Source organism: Podarcis raffonei, chromosome 12, assembly GCF_027172205.1.
Source record: "Podarcis raffonei isolate rPodRaf1 chromosome 12, rPodRaf1.pri, whole genome shotgun sequence".
NCBI classification, from domain to species: Eukaryota; Metazoa; Chordata; class Lepidosauria; order Squamata; family Lacertidae; genus Podarcis; species Podarcis raffonei.
In genome coordinates this window covers 4,718,831-4,739,668 of record NC_070613.1, presented here as the reverse complement: position 1 = coordinate 4,739,668, position 20,838 = coordinate 4,718,831, and the positions used below count along the sequence as shown (strand labels likewise).

Here is a 20,838-nt window from a genome sequence, read left to right as displayed (position 1 = left end):
CCAAGCGTACTGGAATTGGCTTGCAAGAGACCGAGGACTTTCTAAACACCCGTGTGCTTTTGTATTATGAAAATCAACAAGGGAGAATTTCCTATTTCATTTAAAATGCAGCATTTCATGTTATGATGTTTTTTTGGGGATGGGTGAGGTTTTCCCTGGGTCCTCTTCAGATACGTCTGTCCTTTGTTGTACTGCAGGTATCCACAGGGAAACAGTTCTGTAAGCGATTGAGACCCACTTCTGCAGGCTCATACTTTTAGCTATCCTCCTGGTTCTCCCCTGCATGAGAAAAGTCCTCTGCCCCACTCGTTTGCTTGCCAGCAACACCCCCAAGCAAAAGCCTGCCTGGAGAAGACGTAAACGCCAGGCAGGCCCTTGCATTCTGCCGATTTGTGTCAAGCGTGTTTCATCCCCTCGTTCCACAGCCCTGCATCCAGCACAGAGTCAGAGAAGCTTCGCGCAAGGGCCACCCGGGGCAAAGGAGAGCCTGCCGGAGAGGCCGCCTCAGTCCGAATCGCTTCCCTCCTGCTTTGCTGAGTCAACCGCTGACGCCAGATCTTCCTCCTGGCCTCTTAGCCTCTCTCCTGCGAGGGAAACAGAAATACCACTCAGCAACTGTTGCCTGTCTGAAGCGAGCCCGCAGTAAACCACACCACGTAGTAGTAGTAGTAGTAGTAGTAATAGTAATAATAATAATAATTTATTTGTACCCCGCCCATCTGGCTGGGTTTCGCCAGCCACTCTGGGCGGCTTCCAACAAAGTTTAAAAATACATTAAAATGTCACACATTAAAAACTTCCCTGAACAAGGCTGCCTTAAGATGTCTTCTAAATGTCAGGTAGTTTTTCTTCTCTTTGACATCTGGTGGGAGGGCGTTCCACAGGGCGGGTGCCACCACCGAGAAGGCCCTCTGCCTCGTTCCCTGTAGCTTGGCTTCTCACAGGGAGGGAACCACCAGAAGGCCCTCGGCGCTGGACCTCAGCGTCCAGGCAGAACAATGGGGGTGGAGACGCTCCTTCAGGTCTACTGGGCCTTTGAAGCCGTTTAGGGCTTTAAAGGTCAACACCAACACTTTGAATTGTGCTCGGAAACGTACTGGGAGCCAATGTAGGTCTTTCAGGACCGGTGACGTTAACTTTTTCTTAGAAATACAGGATCTGCACAGGAGTGCCAGGCCTAATGAACACAGCAGCCTTTCTCAGGAGGTCGTCTTGCCCCTATGAGGCAGTTGCAGAAACTAAAGGTCCCTGCTTTCACACAGCTGCCTGAGTCTCCACCTCTCCAGGGTTTCTCCCAGCAATCTCAGACTATGCCAGTGTGCCTGCCTTTGCTCCTCCTGCTTCACGCCTCTCCTGGTCCTGTGAGACATTGGGGGGGGGTGTATGAGCTTGTTGCAGCAGCAGCAGGAGGAGGCATTCTGGCTTTTTTGCCAACCTGACTCATCTCTGCCTCTTGGCCTGTCAAGAATCCACATTTGGAATTCAAGCTGAGCTAGGTTTCCCTGGGGAAGGGCTGCAACTCAGAGGGAAACCATCTGTCTTGTAAGGAGAAGGTCCCATATTCAACCCCTGCTGGCATCTCCAGAGAGGGCTGGAAGAAACTCTTGCCTGAAATCCTGGAGAGCAACTGCCAACCAGTGTAGACCAAAGTGGGCTAGATGGACCAGCCATCAGGCTCGGTATAAGGCGGCTTCCTATGGAATGGGGCAGGGACACCAGGATACCAAGGTGCAGAGGGCTGAGCGAAAGCCAAAACTAGATGGCGAAGGGACCTGTGGGATGCTCAGCACTGCAATGGACGCCTCCAGCACTGCTTCACACATTTCCCCGCAGACGCTCACTCACTTATTAGCTCGGCTATCGCCCTCTGGGTTCGCTTCTCCAGCTTCTCCAGTTTCTTAGCCACGTCTCGCTTCAAGTCCCTGAGGAGTGAGGGGAGGAAATGGAAAGAAAATGAGCCCAGGCCCAAGGAGGAGACAGGGAGGCCAAGGCCCTGAAGGGCACCTATCCGGCCTCAGCATTACAAGTTCCTTTGGCAACACGGCAGCAGTACTTGCGAGGAAATCAGAAGAGGACTAGGGCTCCTCCTGGGCTAGGCTGGGCGGCTGTGCAGAACAGAAAACCCCTTCAGTAGAAAGGAGAAGGAAATGGTTGGGCTGAATTGTCAGTCCCTTGAGAAAACATTCTGATTTATGGCACACTTGATTAACAAAAGTGCCCAGAGCAGAGAACTCCATTACAAAATCCGGGTACAAAATAAATGAACACCCAGAGCTATTATGTACAAAAACATATGGAAGTCTAGCGTCCAGATCAAGGGAAGGAATAGTACCGCTCTGTTCTGCCTTGGTCAGACCACACCTGGAATACTGGGTCCACTTCTGGGTACCACAATTTAAGAAGGATGCTGACAAGCTGGAACGTGTGCAGGGGAGAGTGACTGAGATGATCAGGGGTCTGGAAACCAAGCCTTATGAGGAGGTGGATATGTTTAGGTGAAGGTAAAGGGACCCCTGACCGTTAGGTCCAGTCACGGACGACTCTGGGGTTGCGGCGCTCATCTCGCTTTATTGGTTGGCGTACAGCTTCCGGGTCATGTGGCCAGCAGGACTAAGCTGCTTCTGGCGAACCAGAGCAGCGGACAGAAACGTCGTTGACCTTCCCGCCGGAGTGGTACCTATTTATCTACTTGCACATGACGTGTTTTCGAACTGCTAGGCTGGCAAGAGCAGGGACCGAGCAACGGGAGCTCACCCTGTCGCGGGGATTCGAACTGCTGACCTTCTGATTGGCAAGGCCTATGCTCTGTGGTTTAACTACAGCGCCACCCGTGGATATGCTTAGCCACCTTCAAATATCTGAGGGGCTGTCATGGAAGACGGAGCAAGCTCCGGAGGCGAGGACCCAGACACATGGGTTCAAATGTGACTCCAACTAAACATCAGGAAGAACTTTCTGACAGTAAGAGCCACTCAACAGTGGAACGGACTCTCTCGGAAGGTGCTGGGCCATCCTTCAAACAGAGGTTTGACAGCTATTCTTTAATTGTGCTTCCTGGGGGGCTGGACTAGATGACCCTTGGGGTTCCTCTTCCAGCTCTACAATCTCATGCTTCTATTAAAAAGGCACAAGCCCCCAAAAGCACTGTGTGAAGAAGTACTTTCTCTGTCTGTTCTGAATTTTCCAGTGACACTTGGGGTAGGTTTCTAATCCAATCCCCCTTTAATTATGTTGTGGAGGAGGATATTATTGGTTTGTTTTTACTCTTATTTTTATTATGTATTTTGTGTTTTTAATATTGCATTTTTATGTTGTGTGCCGCCCTGAGATCTACAGATGAAGGGCAGTACGCTAATATTAATACAGTGGTACCTCGGGTTAAGAACTTAATTCGTTCTGGAGGTCCGTTCTTAACCTGAAACTGTTCTTAACCTGAAGCACCACTTTAGCTAATGGGGCCTCCCGCTGCTGCACGATTTCTGTTCTCATCCTGAAGCAAAGTTCTTAACCCGAGGTACTATTTCTGGGTTAGCGGAGTCTGTAACCTGAAGCGCCTGTAAGCCGAGGAACCACTGTACTACTAATAATATAAAAGCTAAGCAACCTTGCAGGCATTTTATCCCCAAATAATTTGTGCGGTCGCCCCGCAAACCCCATTCAGAGCTTCATACTCACCAGTCAGGTTTCCTGGGCGCAAGATTTGCCAAGTCCTGGGAAAGTGGAGAGGGGAGGAACACAAAAGAATCCCTTGTTAAGAGCCACTACTAATCAGCTTTGTAACAAAACAGTTTCGTTTGAAGCGGGAAGCACCAAACGTTCCAGACATACCACTTCTTCGATGATGGGCTCGGGCTTCGCAGCCTCCAGCTGCTCTTTCACCTTGTCTTCCACTAGGGGGCAGAAGGAGACAGAAGGATGTTATGGCGATTTTAGCACAGGTGGGAAGGAGGGTCAGAGGGGGGGTGCAGGGACAGGTAAGGTCCACTGAAGGTCACAGAGGGAGAGAAGATCTCTGGGAGTCCCTGGTGGAAGCATGCAATGAACATCATGCATGCTGGTCTGCACAAGGACAAGGCCACAAGCCTTGGCCAGCCTGGTGCCCTCTCCAGATGTTTCGGACATCAGCAGGGCCAATGGGTGGCGCTGTGGGTTAAAACACAGAGCCTAGGACCTGCCGATCGGAAGGTCGGCAGTTTGAATCTCCACGACAGGGTGAGTTCTCGTTGCTCGGTCCCTGCTCCTGCCCACCTAGCAGTTTGAAAGCACGTCAAAGTGCAAGTAGATAAATAGGTAACGCTCCGGCGGGAAGGTAAACGGCGTTTCCGTGCGCTGCTCTGATTCGCCAGAAGCGGCTTAGTCATGCTGGCCACATGACCCGGAAGCTGTACGCTGGCTCCCTCAGCCAATAAAGCGAGATGAGTGCCGCAACCCCAGAGTCGGCCATGGCTGGACCTAATGGTCAGGTGTCCCTTTACCTTTACCTTTAGGGCCAATGGGAGTTGTATTCCAAAACACCTGAAGAGGGCACCGGGTTGGCCAACGCTGGCCTAGTCATTAAGAACCTCAACTGGAATCCCTCCCCGATCAGATGAACCGAGGGCACAAACTTAAGCTGCCATGGCAAGGCCCAAGTAGCTCAGTCGGCAGAGAGTAAGACTCTTAATCTCAGGGTCGTAGGTTTGAACCCCACAATGGGGGGTCAGATTAGATGACCCTTGTGGTCCCTTTCCAACTCTAAGTCTCTAAGACACTAAGATTTCTGCCAGAGAACCCTAGTTCTCCAGCGGTACTACAATTCCCAAAATGCCTTGGGGGAAAGGCACAAAAAGCCAGTTCGTGGGTGAGACGCAGTTATACCCTTAATTCCCCTGTTCAGAAAAAGGAAGGACCAATCCTCAAATAGTCTGGCAGGGCCCTCGTGAAGTGCTTTGATCACTCCTGCAAGCTTATCGGCTGCTGCTGCTGCTGCTGCGCGCGTGAGTGTTTGGGGAGGACCGCTCCCTTTTCTGCCAACTCCATCCGGCCGAGGGGGCGGGGCCTGCACCCACTGCCACAGCATAAGAGGCCTGACAGAGAGGCCTCCGGGACACGGCTGCTGCTGCTGCTGCGCGCGTGAGTGCTGGGAGGACCGCTCCCTCTCCTGCCAACTCCATCCGGCCGAGGGGGCGGGGCCTGCACCCACTGCCACAGCATAAGAGGCCTGACAGAGAGACCTCCGGGACACGGCTGCTGCTGCTGCTGCTGCGCGCGTGAGTGTTTGGGGAGGACCGCTCCCTTTTCTGCCAACTCCATCCGGCCGAGGGGGCGGGGCCTGCACCCACTGCCACAGCATAAGAGGCCTGACAGAGAGACCTCCGGGACACGGCTGCTGCTGCTGCTGCTGCGCGCGTGAGTGTTTGGGGAGGACCGCTCCCTTTTCTGCCAACTCCATCCGGCCGAGGGGGCGGGGCCTGCACCCACTGCCACAGCATAAGAGGCCTGACAGAGAGGCCTCCGGGACACGGCTGCTGCTGCTGCTGCTGCGCGCGTGAGTGTTTGGGGAGGACCGCTCCCTTTTCTGCCAACTCCATCCGGCCGAGGGGGCGGGGCCTGCACCCACTGCCACAGCATAAGAGGCCTGACAGAGAGGCCTCCGGGACACGGCTGCTGCTGCTGCTGCTCGCGTGAGTGTTGGGAGGACCGCTCCCTCTCCTGCCAACTCCATCCGGCCGAGGGGGCGGGGCCTGCACTACCACTACAGTTTAGAGGCCTGAGCAGCTACCGGCAGCAATGGACAAAATGGTTGTAAATGTTTTAACCGCTTTTAATTTGCAGCACCTTAAATGGTGGTTGTTGTTTTTTATAATATTATATTATTCATTATTTTATGTTTGCTTGGGGTGGGATAAGCATTTAGTTAGCATTATTGTTTCTTGTTTTGTTTTGTTTTGTTTTGTTTTGTTCTGTTTTGTTTTATTATTATTATTATTATTATTATTCTGTTAAATTATTATATAGTTTGTATTTTGCTTTTTAAGGGGAAGGGTCATGGCTGCCTGGGAGTGGGCCTCAGCCAATAGATTGGGTGGGGCAGGTTCCACAGGGGGGGATGTATTGGGACACCCGATCTCAGTGATCACGGGCAGGAGGAGGAGTTATGCTAAGACCAGACCATGTCATTACCGAGGAGGCTGGTTTAGTCGTTGTTTGAGGACTATCCCTGCCTCCAGGTCTGGTCCTGACCGGAAGGATACAGTAATCAGCAAGGGAAACCCACATGACCTGAAAGTGTTGCTGTGCAATGCCAGGTCAATGATGAATAAAACCACTGCCATCCACGACCTGATTGTGGATGGAGGATTTGACCTGGCATGTGTGACAGAGACCTGGTTGGATGAAGCAGATGGGCCTGTCCTTGCTGCTGCTTGCCCACCAGGTTTCTCTTACGCACAGCAACCCAGGTCATGTGGGCGGGGAGGGGGGGTTGCAGTGATTTTTAGGAAGTCATTAGTCTGCACCAGGCGTCCTATTGGGAAGACCCAGTTTTCTGAGTGCATGTTCTGGAAGTTGGGCAATAGGGGCAGTACAGGATTCCTACTGGTGTACCGACCTCCCCGCTGCACCAAGGATTCCCTGCCCGAGCTGCTTCAGGTCGTGGCGGATATGCTCCTGGAGACACCTAGTTTGGTTGTCCTGGGGGATTTTAACATCCATGCCGACACGACCTTACAAGGGGCCGCTCGGGACTTCGTGGAAAGCATGGCCTCCATGGGGCTGTCCCTGAATAAGTTTGGCCCAACTCATAGCCGTGGACATGCCTTAGACTTGGTGTTCACCTCTATGGATGTTGGTGATCTGACACTAACTAAAAGCGAAACGAAAGAAGTGCCATGGTCAGATCACTTCCTGGTGCAACTGGACTTCTCCGCAACCCTTCCCCTCTGCAGGGAGGTGGGACCGATTCGGATGGTCCGCCCCCGCCACTTAATGGATCCAATTGGCTTCCAGAGAGTGGTAGGGGATGCTTTATCCCAAGTTGATGGCCTTTCAGCTGATTCCCTGGTGGCACGCTGGAATGCGGAGTTAACCAGGGCTATTGACTGTCTGGCTCCGAAGCGCCCTCTCCGATTGCATGGAGCCCGGACAGCCCCGTGGTTTTCCCCGGAGCTGAGGGTGATGAAACAATCGTTGAGACGGCTAGAGCGCCGGTGGCGGAAAACTCATTCTGAATCAGACCGGACACGGGTTAGAGCTCAACGTCGAGCCTACCAAGTGGCAATGGCGACGGCGAAGAGGGCCTTCTTCGCCGCCTCCATTGCATCTGCAGAAAACAGCAGCAGGAGACTTTTTCAGGTGGTTCGCAATCTATCGGAACCACCTGTACCACCGGGGCCTGGTAGGGACCCCAAGATCTCCTGCAATGCTTTTGCCAAGTTTTTTGCAGATAAAATCGCTCAGATTCAGAAGGAGGTAGACTCCACCATGGGAGCAGGGCCAGGGCGGGAGAGTGCTAGAGTTCTGTCTGGTCCTGTTACATGGGATCAATTCCAATCTGTTACCTCCGAGGATGTGGACAGGCTGCTTGGACAAGTGAAACCGACCACCTGTCTCCTTGATCCTTGCCCATCCTGGCTGATAAAAGCAAGCCGGGAAGGGCTGGGCGATGGGCTCTGCGGGGTGGTGAATGCTTCCCTCTGTGAGGGAGCCTTCCCAGACCCGCTGAAAGAGGCGGTCATTAAACCGCTTCTTAAAAAAACATCTTTAGACCCGGCCAATTTGGCCAACTATCGCCCAGTCTCAAATCTGCCATTCTTGGGCAAGGTGATTGAGCGGGTGGTTGCTGAACAACTCCAAGCACGCCTGGAGGAAACGGACCATTTGGATCCCTTCCAATCAGGATTCAGGCCTCACCATGGGACTGAAACTGCCTTGGTCGCGCTGGTTGATGATCTCCGGCGGGCTAGGGACAAAGGTGAGAGCTGTTTCCTAATTCTGCTGGATCTCTCAGCGGCCTTTGACACCATCGACCATAACATCCTTCTGGACCGTCTAGAGGGGCTGGGAGCTGGGGGCACTGTCATACAGTGGTTCCGCTCCTTCCTCCTGGGCCGTGTCCAGAAAGTGGTGGTGGGGGATGAGTGTTCAGACCCCTGGGCTCTCACTTGTGGGGTGCCTCAGGGTTCTGTCCTCTCCCCCATGCTTTTTAATATCTATATGAAGCCGCTGGGAGAGATCATCAGGGGGTTTGGACTGGGTGTTCATCAGTATGCAGATGACACCCAGCTCTACCTCTCCTTTAAATCAGAACCAGTGAAGGCAGTGAAGGTCCTGTGTGAGTGCCTGGAGGCGGTTGGAGGATGGATGGCGGCTAACAGATTGAGGTTGAATCCTGACAAGACAGAAGTACTGTTTTTGGGGGACAGGGAGCGGGTTGGTGTGGGGGATTCCCTGGTCTTGAATGGGGTAACTGTGCCCCTGAAGGACCAGGTGCGCAGCCTGGGAGTCATTTTGGACTCACAGCTGTCCATGGAGGCGCAGGTTAACTCTGTGTCCAGGGCAGCTGTCTACCAGCTCCACCTGGTACGCAGGCTAAGACCCTACCTGCCCGCAAACTGTCTCGCCAGAGTGGTGCATGCTCTAGTTATCTCACGCTTGGACTACTGCAACGCGCTCTACGTGGGGCTACCTTTGAAGGTGACCCGGAAACTGCAATTAATCCAGAATGCGGCAGCTAGACTGGTGACTGGGAGTGGCCGCCGGGACCACATAACACCGGTTCTGAGAGATCTGCATTGGCTCCCAGTACGTTTCCGAGCACGATTCAAAGTGTTGGTGTTGACCTTTAAAGCCCTAAACGGCCTCGGTCCTGTATACCTGAAGGAGCGTCTCCTCCCCCATCGTTCAGCCCGGACACTGAGATCCAGCGCCGAGGGCCTTCTGGCGGTTCCCTCATTGCGAGAAGTGAGGTTACAGGGAACCAGACAGAGGGCCTTCTCGGTAGTGGCGCCCGCCCTGTGGAACGCCCTCCCATCAGATGTCAAAGAGATAAATAATTACCTGACATTCAGAAGACATCTTAAGGCAGCCCTGTTCAGGGAAGTTTTTAATATGTAACGCTGTACTGTTTTTAACACTGATTGGGAGCCGCCCAGAGTGGCTGGGGAAACTCAGCCAGATGGGCGGGGTATAAATAATAAATTATTATTATTATTATTATTATTATATCTGTTCTGGTTCATACAGTCTTCTTCCTCCCCAAGGTCAGGTTGGAAGCAACCCTGCAGAGACGCAGTCCTTGTTTTGAAGAGGGTTAGCGGAATTCCTGAATAAGAAGTCTAATTCATGGCAAAGAATGTAAACAGAGCCTTCTGGATGTGTGCCAATGGCAAGTTATATTCAGAAGCATCAGTGCCTCTGACGGCGGAGGCAGAGAATCATCATCAATAGCCCTCTCCTCCGCCATGAATCTGCCCAACGCTCTTTTAAAGAAATCTAGGATGGTGGGCTTCATTGCCTCCTGCAACAGCAAATTTCATAGCTTAGCTAAACTCCGTCTGAAGGACTTCCTTGGATCTGTCCGGAGAACTGTCGCTCCATAAGACGGACTTTTTCCCTCCTAAAAAGTAAGGGGAAATGTGTGTGTGTGTGTTATGGAGCGAATGCAGGGGGGAGGCAGGCAGGAAAAGCCCCCAAGGAAAGCCCCTCTTGTGGGCTTTTCCCCAGGAGGGAGAAGGGACTGACGTGGCCAGTCAGTCCCTTCTCCCTCCTCGTAGAAAAGCCCGCAGGAGCCGCGCGCTCCTTAAAGGGTGCGCGGCTCCTGTGGGCTTTTGCGGGAGGTGGGGGTATTGCCATAGCCGCGCGCAGCCCCTCCGGCCGGGAGAGGCTGCGCGCAGCTATGGCAGAAGCCAAGACAGCGAGCGGGATAGATCCTGCTCGCTGTCTTGGCTTCTTTGCTCTTTGGGGCTGGGGGGGGGGAAGGAACCCGGGCTTCCCCCAGCAGCCCCAGAAGCTCTGGGAGAAGCGGACAGGCTGCGCGCACCCTTTGGTGCTGGGGGGGGGGGGGAATAAGATTTTTTCCCTTGATTTCCCCCTCTAAAAACTAGGTGCGCCTTATGGTCCGGTGCGCCTTATGGAGCGAAAAATACGGTACGTAGGAGTTTCTTTGCTATCTCCCTCGAGAACCAAACAGGAGTGTCTTTTGCTGCCTGCAAACAACTGATATTTGAGAGGCAAGGAGCAATTCTTCCATGTGTGTTCTCTTTTATTTTTAATTATTGTGTTTATATCCCACCTTTTTCCTCCAAGGAGCTCAACGCGGTGTGCAGGGTTTGCCCCCTCCTCATCTTATCCTCACAACGACCCAGCGAGGTCGGCTATGAGACTGGGACTGGCCCAAGGTCAGTGGGGATTTGAACTCTGGTCTCCCGGGTCCTAGCCCAACACTCGACAACTGCTACACTGCACTGACTCTCAGGAGAACGAGTGTGTCTGCCCTTCTTTGTGGGCTTCCCAAGAAGGCCACCTGGTTGGCCGCTGTTGCAAGAAAGATGTTGTGGTCCGTTTCAGAAGAGGTTCTGGATGCCCACTCACCTGAGGCGGGCTTCGCTTTGGGCACCACCCGCCCCTTGAGTTCTTCGTCTTCCGGAGTGTAATTCCGCAACTTGAGCTCCCTGGAAAGGGGAAAGAAGAAAAGAGGGAAGCTTCAGTCTGATGTCGCACACGGCTACCCATCAGCCTCCGACAAAGGCCACTTACTTGGTGTCCAGCAAAGAGTGGCTTGTTCTGCCTGCCAGGGGTAGTTTTGAGGCTGAGAGAATGGCAATAGGCTCCTAGGAAGGAGAGGCTGTGTCTGGTGCTTGACTAAGGAGTAGCAGGCCGAAAGAATGGATTGTTCGGGGCCCAAGCAGGTACCGTATTTTTCGCTCTATAGGACACACCGGACCATGGGGGGGGAGAACAGGGAGGGGGAATTCTCCCCCTCTCTGCTCAGCGCCTCTTCAGCGAAGCAGCAGGAGAACCGGAGCCCCTTCCATTTCTCCTCCCGCTTGGCTGAAGGGGCGCTGCGCAGAGAGGGGAAACTGTGCAGCGCCTCTCCAGCGAAGCAAAGCCTGGAGAGAAAGAGGGATCGGTGTGCACCGTCCCTTCTCGCTCTCCAGGCTTCAGGCGGCTATCCGTAAGCCTTCGGAGCGCAGCGGGAACTCCTGCTGAGCTCCAAAGGCTTGCAGATAGCTGCCTGAATTGCCCGGAGCACAGTGGGAACTCCCACTGCGCTCCGGGGGCTTCAGCAAAAGCAACACGAAGCCTCCGGAGCGCGGGGGAAGCGCTCCCTCTGTGCTTCAGAGGCTTCGCGTTGCTATCGCTGAAGCCAAGGGGCCTGCATTCGCTCCATAAGACGCATACACATTTCCCCTTAATTTTTGAAGGGGAAAAAGTGTGTCTTATGGAGCGAAAAATACGGTATTTGCATGGGGTGTCCTGGACTGGCTGGCTGTAGAGGAGTGGAAGAAGGCACCAGCTGGGGAATCCCCAAGGGAAGAAAGCTCAGAAGCAGAGGGTTGGTGGTGGGGTGAAGATGGGCAGAGGGAGAAGAGGGAGCATGATGGTATGCATCGACAACAGGGAATAAGTCTGACAGACAAGGACAGGAAGAAACATCACGGACAGAATAAATGTCACACACATGGAAAACAATGAGACAGTATGAGATCTTCACTTGGAAGTCTTATAAATTACTTAATGAGGGAGCAGACTGGGAAGTTGAGGTGTCAGAAGCTGAAGGGGCAACAGGGTTAAGTGGGCAGAAAGAAGCTGGGGCAAAGTGTTAGAATTTCTGCTACGTGATTGCAGTCATGGGATTGCTGTCTTTCACATTGAAGGTGTATGTTTTGACTCCACAGAGTGGGAAGTGACGGAGACAGGATGTTTGTGTTACTGTGTTCTGTGAAGTGGGGCTGTTGTCCTTTGTTCTTTCTCTCTTTGCTGTCTGATGCTAGAGAGAGAGGGAGCCATGTTGCAGTGCTCCGTGTGTGGTTGTATGTAAATAAAGTAGATTAGCCAAAATGCTGAGTTGCTGAGGTCTGTCACGCAAACTGCGAAGACAATGCGGGTCCCTAAGTGTGCCGATGTCTGTTGGCATCGGTCACTGTGATGTTCGGGCTGAAGAAAGCTGAGAGCCAGTGTGGTGTAGTGGTTCAGAGCAGTGGACTTGTAATCTGGTGAACCAGGTTCGCGTCTCCGCTCCTCCACACGCAGCTGCTGGGTGACCTTGGGCTAGTCACACTTCTCTGAAGTCTCTCAGCCCCACTCACCTCACAGAGTGTTTGTTGTGGGGGAGGAAGGGAAAGGAGAATGTTAGCCGCTTTGAGACTCCTTAGGGTAGCGATAAAGCGGGGTATCAAATCCAAACACTTCTTCTTCTTTGAAGTTCCTGAACGACCGACCAGGAGGGGGAGAACATGCCAGTCGGGCATGTGTCTCTACCAGGGTCCTACTCGAGTGTAGGACGAGCTCCTGACACAAAGAACAGTCCTGATGCGGAGGTTGGAGAAGAGCAGGGCCAGGAGACAGAGATGAGGCTGGATGTGGAAACCCTGGAGAGCTGGGAGAGATCTTGCCACTGAGCTCAGCTCTGTCCGCAGCAGGAGCTCAGAGCTTTAAGAACAGGCAGTTTTCCGTCTCTGAGTTGGGAGGAGGTGGTGGCATAGAGAAGCAGAGAAGGAGGGAGCCCTGAAACCTGGGAGATTTTGTGCTGATGGACACAGAAACCAGCAAGAGGGGGACTCGAAAGCCAGACTGCGTTGCTGCGGCACAGACCCACATCCAACTATCAAACCCCTTCAGAAACAGGCCGGACAGCAGGAGGAGTGGGCTGCTTATGCGTTTGGCAAGAGTGTGGGGCAAAAATAAAAACTGGCTGGGGACTTGGGAGAGCATCTTTCTCTTCGTTGCTCTCCTTAGTGCAGCTGCTTAATCTTGCAGGGGACAAGCAAGGCAAGGAATGAAATGTTGCTAAGCAGCATCAGCACTTATTTGCTCAGGTTCCGCTCTTTTCTACCGCCTCTTTCAATGCATGTTTCCTTAGAAGCGAGTCCCGCAGAGTTCAACAGGATTTACCCCCTGTGGCCAAAGCCTTCTCTCCAAGCAGGAACGATTACCGGTGGGTAATTTACAGGGTATGTGCAGTGAGCCAAACCTCTGGGTCTTTTGGGGCTGGCGGTTTTTAATTTATTTATGGATTTATAAACTGCTTTCCAACAAACGTTGTCAAAGCAGTATACTGTGTGTGCGCGCACACACAGAAAATATGTAATGGAAACAGGTAAATGCTTAGAAATTTAAGGCACACTAATGATGGAAGAGAGTTCTACCAATGACAGTTAGCTAAGAAAATTAAACAGAGCCTCCATCTTCAAAGGCAGTCTACATCTGAAAACCAGATTCTTAGCAGGAAGTAACTGAGGAGGGCTGAGGGGGGGGGGAAGGAGGGAGAGAAAGAAAGAAAGAAAGAAAGAAGGAGAGAGAGAGAGAGAGAGAGAGAGAGAGAGAGGGAGAGAGAGAAGGAGGGAGATGCTCACAGTTTATTTAAAGGGAGGAAATAGGAGGGGAGAGACAGAGAGAGCAGAATTAATGGACCTGAACACCCCAGAGAAATATGCAACAATGATTTTTAACCCTCCTATGCAATTGGGGTTATAACTAATCCCGGAGGCATATTGAAATATGCAAAGCATTCCACCTAGCCTGCGCAACGCATTTCCCCCACCAAAGCAGTTGATGGTTCTGTGTTTCTTTTTAAATTCTTAGAGGGGAGAGGAAGACATTGGGGTCCATTAACATTCTGACTGAAGCAAACAACCAGTTTTATTTATCCAAGATAGTGGAGGCGAGGGTTAAATCATGGAGAATTATCTTCTTCTTTTTTTAAAAAAATGGCTATTCTGCCAGGGCATGGTCATGTGTGTGTTATGCTCCAGGTGTGAGGTTTCTATCCACACTACCACACCACTGTGGATCCTATGTTCCTTGTGGGTAACCTACGTGCAGCATCTCGGCAAAGGATCATCTCTGGGTCTAAATGCAGAGTTAAAAACGGGTTGCGCCGCTGGGCCTTCCGTTCAATTCCACCGCATCAGAGCAATGTCGGGAGCCAGAAACCAGCCGCACGACAACCCATGCCCACCAGGGAACCGCTGGAGGCTTGTTACATTTCTCTAGCCTGTCCAAACAGACAGGTCCGAATCCCTTTAATTAACCACTAAATGCGAGGCTCTCGCAGACCTGCCACACGCAATTAGCAGCGCTGCCTCTTTCCGGCAAGAGACCTCCCAGGAGAGTCCTTTGGGTGTGCATCCCGCAGTGTGGGGAGGAGGAGGGTGTTCAGGAGAAAAGCTCCCAATTCTGCACTCAGGATCCATCCCTTGCCCCCGTCTCTGAAGACAGGGGATGGGAGTTGGTACCCGTTCTCCAGGTCCATTTCATTTGGACGTTTGTAAACCCCACTTGCATTCACAGTATCACAAGGAGGTATACAGGCAAACATCCCCTCTGGGAAGCTACGGAAATCTCCATCCCCGGATGTTGTTGTTGTTGTGTTAGAGAGAGAGAAGGGTGGAAAATGAAAAGAGATGAGTCAGTCGCCTTGTCAGGATGTTTTCATCCACAGGTCAGCTCAGACAACCCGAGTGTTTCTTCTCAGCTCAACATTTCAATAACCCTGTCTTGTGTTGTGGAGCAGAGAAGGCACCGGCCGGCCTCTTTTGAGGTGCCTGCTCTACAGTCCGCTCCAACCGTTAGCCTTAATCAGCAGAAACGGAAAATGCAATATCAAAGTCATTCATTATTCACCACCCTTGGGATCGCGTAACAAGCCACCTTGCGGCTCGCTTACCTCGTACGCTGCTTTAACAGGAAAAGCAAGTTTCCCTGTTATAAACAAGCCGGTTTTTCCTTTCCGAGGGGGCCGTGTGTGTGTGTGTGTGTGTGTGTATGGAGAACACACAGTCCAAAGCTCAGCTCCTGATTTGCAAGCAGGGAGCAAACACTGACCTCTACGCTGGACGACAGAGCCACGATACGGCTCAAATCCCAAACAGAGAGAGAGAGGGGGGATATGCAGCAACTTACTTATGCTTTCCCATATCTTTCTCTTCACCGTCGCCTCGGAAATGCTTGAGATCTGGTGCGCTGTCATCTTTATTCTGTGGAGAGAAAGAAAGAGGGGGGAAATTAGGGGGAAAGAGAGCACCCATCAAGCTTGATGTTTCTCCAGTGCGAGATGCAAAACCCCCCCCCCCAGGCCCGGTGCCTGAACTGCATGTAAATGATGCAGCAGGCCCAAGCTTCTTTGGTGTCTGGGCTTAATTTCATTTCGCTCCAGGCCGAATTCCCCACTGTGACTTGTGCGCACAAGAGGAATGGAAGGTGCGCAAACACACACGAGGCCAGCGAGGAGGGAAATGAATTAGATGTTTGGCGGGTGCTGGGACGTGCAGAGCAAGTTGTGCGTTTGGGGACTGCTATGGCCCAAGCTGGATGAGCAAAGCAAGTAGAAAGCTGGCGCTGGGGGAGGGAGAGTTTGACAGGGGGGCGGTAGAGAACACACATACACTAGAGTCAAATGAAAGCTGGAACTGCTTCCTGGAACGTGACGAATGCCAGGATAAACTGTGGCTCCTTCTGTACTCCGGTGCAGCTGCACCAAACACATAAGAGCGAAGGGCAAGGGGATGCATGGCTAGATTGCATGCAGAGCTTTGCTGGGTGTGCGCCTTGCTTTGTGTCAGTACAGCTGCATGGGAATGTAGAATGAGATGGGGTTTTTAACAACAACCAGCCTCCCACACAGCTGCAAAAGAGGCACCCCCAAATCGGCCCTCCAGATGTTTTGGGACTACAATTCCCATCATCCCTGACCGCTGGTCCTGTTAGCTAGCTGGAGAGCCGAGTTTGGGGATGCCTGCAGTAAAATATGAAAACATGTGGGAGCTCACGAAGACTAAGCAAACTGGAACAACTGGGTGCTCAATCCAACCATGTTTAAGAATTGTTAATGACTGAGTAGGTTAAGCGTCAGGTCTTGGCGGGGGTAAAAAGAACCAAATGGAGTATCGTAGCACCGTGAAAACGTTTTTACGGCAAAACTGCCACAGGCTACAGTCCACTTCAACCAATGTATGGAGTGTTATCCCAAGGTACAGCTATCAGACAGGTGGGGGGGGGGGAGAATGAACAAAAAGTAGAGGTGGCAATAGTTTTTTTATTAGTCATGAACCTTTTTTTGAAAGAAAAAAACCAGAGTTGTGGATAACAGACACCCCGGCACTGGTTAATCCTACAAGTAGCAGCAGAGCTTCAATGCTTTTCTTTGGCCAAAGCCAGCTGCAGCCGATGGGAACTGTGTCAACCAGGCTGACACAAGACATTAATACCTCTGTCAGAAAAAACATGAAAATAGGATCAAGGGGGTGGGAAACGATAGCTCTTTTTCGACGGGCGTGACCGCTTTCTCCCGTATATACTATGGTCCCAAACACAGCAGGGAAGCCAGTGCACGCATATAATAATAATAATAATAATAATAATAATAATAATAATAATAATAATTTATTTGTACTCCGCCCATCCGGCTGGGCCTCCCCAGCCACTCTGGGCGGTTTCCAACAAAGATTAAAAATACATTAAAATGTCACACATTAAAAACTTCTCTGAACAAGGCTGCCTTCAGATGTCTTCTAAATGTCAGGTAGTTGTTTATCTCTTTGACATCTGGTGGGAGGGCATTCCACAGGGTGGGCGCCACCACCGAGAAGGCCCTCTGCCTGGTTCCCTGTAACTTTGCTTCTCGCAGTGTGGGAACCACCAGAAGGACCTCGGCGCTGGATCTAAGTGTCTGGGCTGAACGATGGGGGTGGAGACGCTCCTTCAGGTATACTGGACCGAGGCCGTTTAGGGCTTGAAAGGTCAGCACCAACACTTTGAATTGTGCTTGGAAACTTAAGAAGGCCTGCTGTGATGCCCTTCAAATCCAGGAGGCGGGTGGTCCTTGCTTTCAGGTAGCCAGAAAGAAGACCCCGCACAGGGCACCAACCTGGCGAGGTGATGGAAGGCACAGAATTTAGAATTATCCTGGCACAGCCTGTTATGGGCAGAAAAATGCCATCTCGCTAGAGCACAGAGCAAAACACATCATTCCACGTGTCAGTTTTGTGAGCCATGCTTGGAACTTTGGGCATTCATCGGCGCAGCAGATCTGGCTCTCATTTCAGAGATGTTTCTGCCCAACTTCTGGTGTTTTTCCTCCCCCAATCCTTCTTTGCCCTTTCCAACGGCGCTATTGGGTTTCACCAGCCATCTGGGACCTTTTAATCAGAACAGGGAAACGGTGAGCCTGTTGCGTTCCGTGAGCAAAAGACAGATGGCGGAAGGGTCCTGTTTGGCTGCAGTTACACCAAGCAGGTGGCAGATGGCGACACAAGAGCCAATCAGGAGCTTGGGGGTGGAGCCACACGCGCTCTCTCCAAGTCTCCGGCTCCTTCGCTCTGCGATTGAGTCAGGCATCCGACAGATTGGACCCCAAAACCCAGGAGATAGCAAACAGCAAAACCTGTTTTCTAAAAATCACACACACAAACACACATGCACAAATAACAGGGAAGGCAGACAAGGAGCACACCATGTTTAATACAGTGAATAAACTTTGCAGCCCTTGGTACCGTATTTTTCACTCTATAAGACGCACTTTCCCCCTCCTAAAAAGGTAAACTTTGCAGCCCTGGGTAATTGAGGAACGCAGCCTCAACTGCTCACAAAATTAAACCAAAGAATACATAGAGAGAATCTGCCGGATCAAGCCAATGGCCCATCTAGTCCAGCCTCCGGATCTCACAGTGGCCAAATGTGGGAAGCCCACAAGCACGATTCGAACACTAGAGCCCACTCTACCCCCCCCCATCACTGCCTCCTGTGGGGAGGAGTTCCATAGGTTGTTGTTGTTTAGTCGTTTAGTCGTGTCCGCCTCTTCGTGACCCCCTGGACCAGAGCACGCCAGGCACTCCTGTCTTCCACTGCCTCCCACAATTTGGTCAAACTCATGCTGGTAACTTCGAGAACACTGTCCAACCATCTCGTCCTCTGCCGTCCCCTTCTCCTTGTGCCCTCCATCTTTCCCAGCATCAGGGTCTTTTCCAGAGAGTCTTCTCTTCTCATGAGGTGGCCAAAGTATTGGAGCCTCAGCTTCAGGATCTGTCCTTCCAGTGAACACTCAGGGCTGATTTCCTTCAGAATGGATCGGTTTGATCTTCTTGCAGTCCATGGGACTCTCCAGAGTCTCCTCCAGCACCAGAATTCAAAAGCATCCATTCTTCGGCGATCAGCCTTCTTTATGGTCCAGCTCTCACTTCCATACATCACTGCTGGGAAAACCAGAGCTTTAACTATACGGACCTTTGTTGGCAAGGTGATGTCTCTGATTTTTAAGATGCTGTCTAGGTTTCCATAGGCTTAACCATATGCTAAGTGAAGATGTGGTGCTTTCTTTTATCAGTCCCGAAAGTTCCAACATTTATCTTCATTGTGTGTTCTAGTGTTGTGAGAGAGGGAGAAAAACGTTCGTTCTGCCCATGTTCTCCATGACACACATTGTTTTATAAACTTCTAACATGTTACTTCTTCCTCACCTCTTCTCAGATTGGAAAAAAATCCCAAACATTGCCACCTTTCTTCCTGGAGGAGTCACCCCCTCCCCTAAATCATCCTCCAGAGCTTTATCTACGGGACCGTCTCTCCTGGTCTGCCCCGCAGAGGACCTTAAGGTCCATAAATAACCATAGTTTAGAGGTCCCGGGCCCTAAAGAAGTCAGACTATCCTCCACCAGGGCCAGGGCCTTTTCAGTGATGGCTCCGACCTGGTGGAATGCTCTGTCCCATGAGACCAGGGCCCTTCAGGACTTAACCTCCTTCCATTGGGCCTGTAAGACAGAGCTATTCCACCTGGCCTGATCTTTTATTTCCCTTCTCTTCCCTTACCCTTCACCTTTTATGAAGATCACCCACTCTGAGACCCCACAGCTAATTCTCCCCTGGCCTCCTTGCTGGCTGAAGTAGGACCAATTCAGGCAGCTAGCTGATTTTTGAATTTTATTGTTATTCATGTTTTTATACCGTGTTTTATGCTGCTTTTATAATTACCGTATTTTTCGCTCTATAAGATGCACCAGACCACAAGACACACCTAGTTTTTGGAGGAGGAAAACAAGAAAAAAATAATATTCTGAATCTCAAGGGCCAGAACAGCAAGAGGGATCGCTGCGCAGCGAAAGCAGCAATCCCTCTTGCTGTTCTGGCTTCTGGGCTAACTGCGCAGCCTGCATTCGCTCCATAAGACGCACACACATTTCCCCTTACTTTTTAGGAGAGAAAAAGTGAGTCTTATAGAGCAAAAAATACGGTAAGTGTTTTAAATTTGTTGTTAGCCGCCCTGAGCCCGGTTTTTGAACCGGGAAGGGCAGGGTATAAATAAATTATTATTATTATTATTAATAATAATAATAATAGTAATAATAATAATAATAGTAATAATAATAATAATAATAATAATAATAATAATAATAATGTAACCCATCAGTTCTAAGGTCCTGCAATGGCTATCATTGCCAATGGGCTATCAGAGATGATCGTCACTTCATGAAGATGTACAGCTTAAGCAATAAGGATGGCGTTCCACCTGCACAGCTGGTTTAACACACACTCTCCAAATTGGAGCCTTGGCATGAAGAAAGAGACAGAAGACAAGAGTTATACAGCAAGAGTCAAGGGAGGCTCTGGCTGGTGTAGTCTAGGCTGCAACCGGCCTCTCTTTTTGGGGGTCACCCCCTGCCTTGACCCATCTGCCTCCACCAGAATCCCCTGCAATGTACAAGGGACTCTCAGGTGACGGGGGTGGGTGGGTGGATTTCAGGCACCCAGAAATCTGCAATTATGGATCTGAGATCTTTCCTACCCAATCTCTGCATAGAAGAAAGAGGCTTGCCAATTGGTCGGGAGTGTCTGAAACCAGTCAGGGATTTGCATTTTGCCCCTGCCCTGAGTGCGAGGGCATGCAGGACTGGAAGATCCTTCAGAAATCCCCGTCTACAAAGGGGAAATGTGCTTATCTCCTTAGCTGCTTTCAAAGAGCCAGCCTGCCCAAAAGCCTGCCGTAGTTCCTGGTGCTCACTCCTTATTGAAGCCATAATCCTTGCTCAGTCGCAGCAGGTTGCTATGGAAATGATGGCAACCGCAGCCTGAATATTACGACTTTGCACAGCGGAACAAACAGGTGATGGGGTTGAGGCAGAAGCGGCAGCTAGAAAGGAAAGCGGTCTCTTGCTTCTTTTAGTCTGGGTTGTGTGAGGGGGCTTTTTCAAACTGAGGGACACATTCCCTTATGGGCAACCACTCAGGCAGGACCAGAGCCAAAAGTGTGTGGAGGAACCAATATAATTATAATAATAATTTATTATTTATACCCCGCCCATCTGGCTGGGTTTCCCCAGCCACTCTGGGCGGCTTCCAACAAAATATTAAAATACAATAGTCTATTAAACATTAAAAGCTTCCCTAAACAGGGCTGCCTTCAGATGTCTTCTAAAAGTCTGGTATTTGTTTTTCTCTTTGACATCTGATGGGAGGGCGTTCCACAGGGCGGGTGCCACTACCGAGAAGGCCCTCTGCCTGGTTCCCTGTAACCTCACTTCTCGCAATGAGGGAACCGCCAGAAGGCCCTTGGCGCTGGACCTCAGTGTCCAGACAGAATGGTGGGGGTGGAGACGCTCCTTCAGGTCTACTGGACCGAGAACTTTTAGGGCTTTAAAGGTCAGCACC

General features: G+C 51.2%; 1 protein-coding gene across 1 annotated transcript in view; it reads right to left on the bottom strand.

Annotated features, from left to right (window-relative positions):
- Positions 1 to 387: 387 nt before the first annotated feature.
- CCDC12 (coiled-coil domain containing 12) overlaps positions 388 to 20,838 on the bottom strand; it is a 38,462-nt gene continuing 18,011 nt past the window's right edge. Inside the window, exons 2-7 of the mRNA XM_053409445.1 lie at positions 15,103 to 15,176; positions 10,570 to 10,649; positions 3,829 to 3,890; positions 3,676 to 3,710; positions 1,846 to 1,922; positions 388 to 584 (exon numbers count right to left, since the gene is read on the bottom strand). Coding sequence (XP_053265420.1) covers positions 505 to 584; positions 1,846 to 1,922; positions 3,676 to 3,710; positions 3,829 to 3,890; positions 10,570 to 10,649; positions 15,103 to 15,176 — 408 coding nt within the window. The 3' untranslated portion in view covers positions 388 to 504. The remainder of the gene's footprint in view (positions 585 to 1,845; positions 1,923 to 3,675; positions 3,711 to 3,828; positions 3,891 to 10,569; positions 10,650 to 15,102; positions 15,177 to 20,838) is intronic.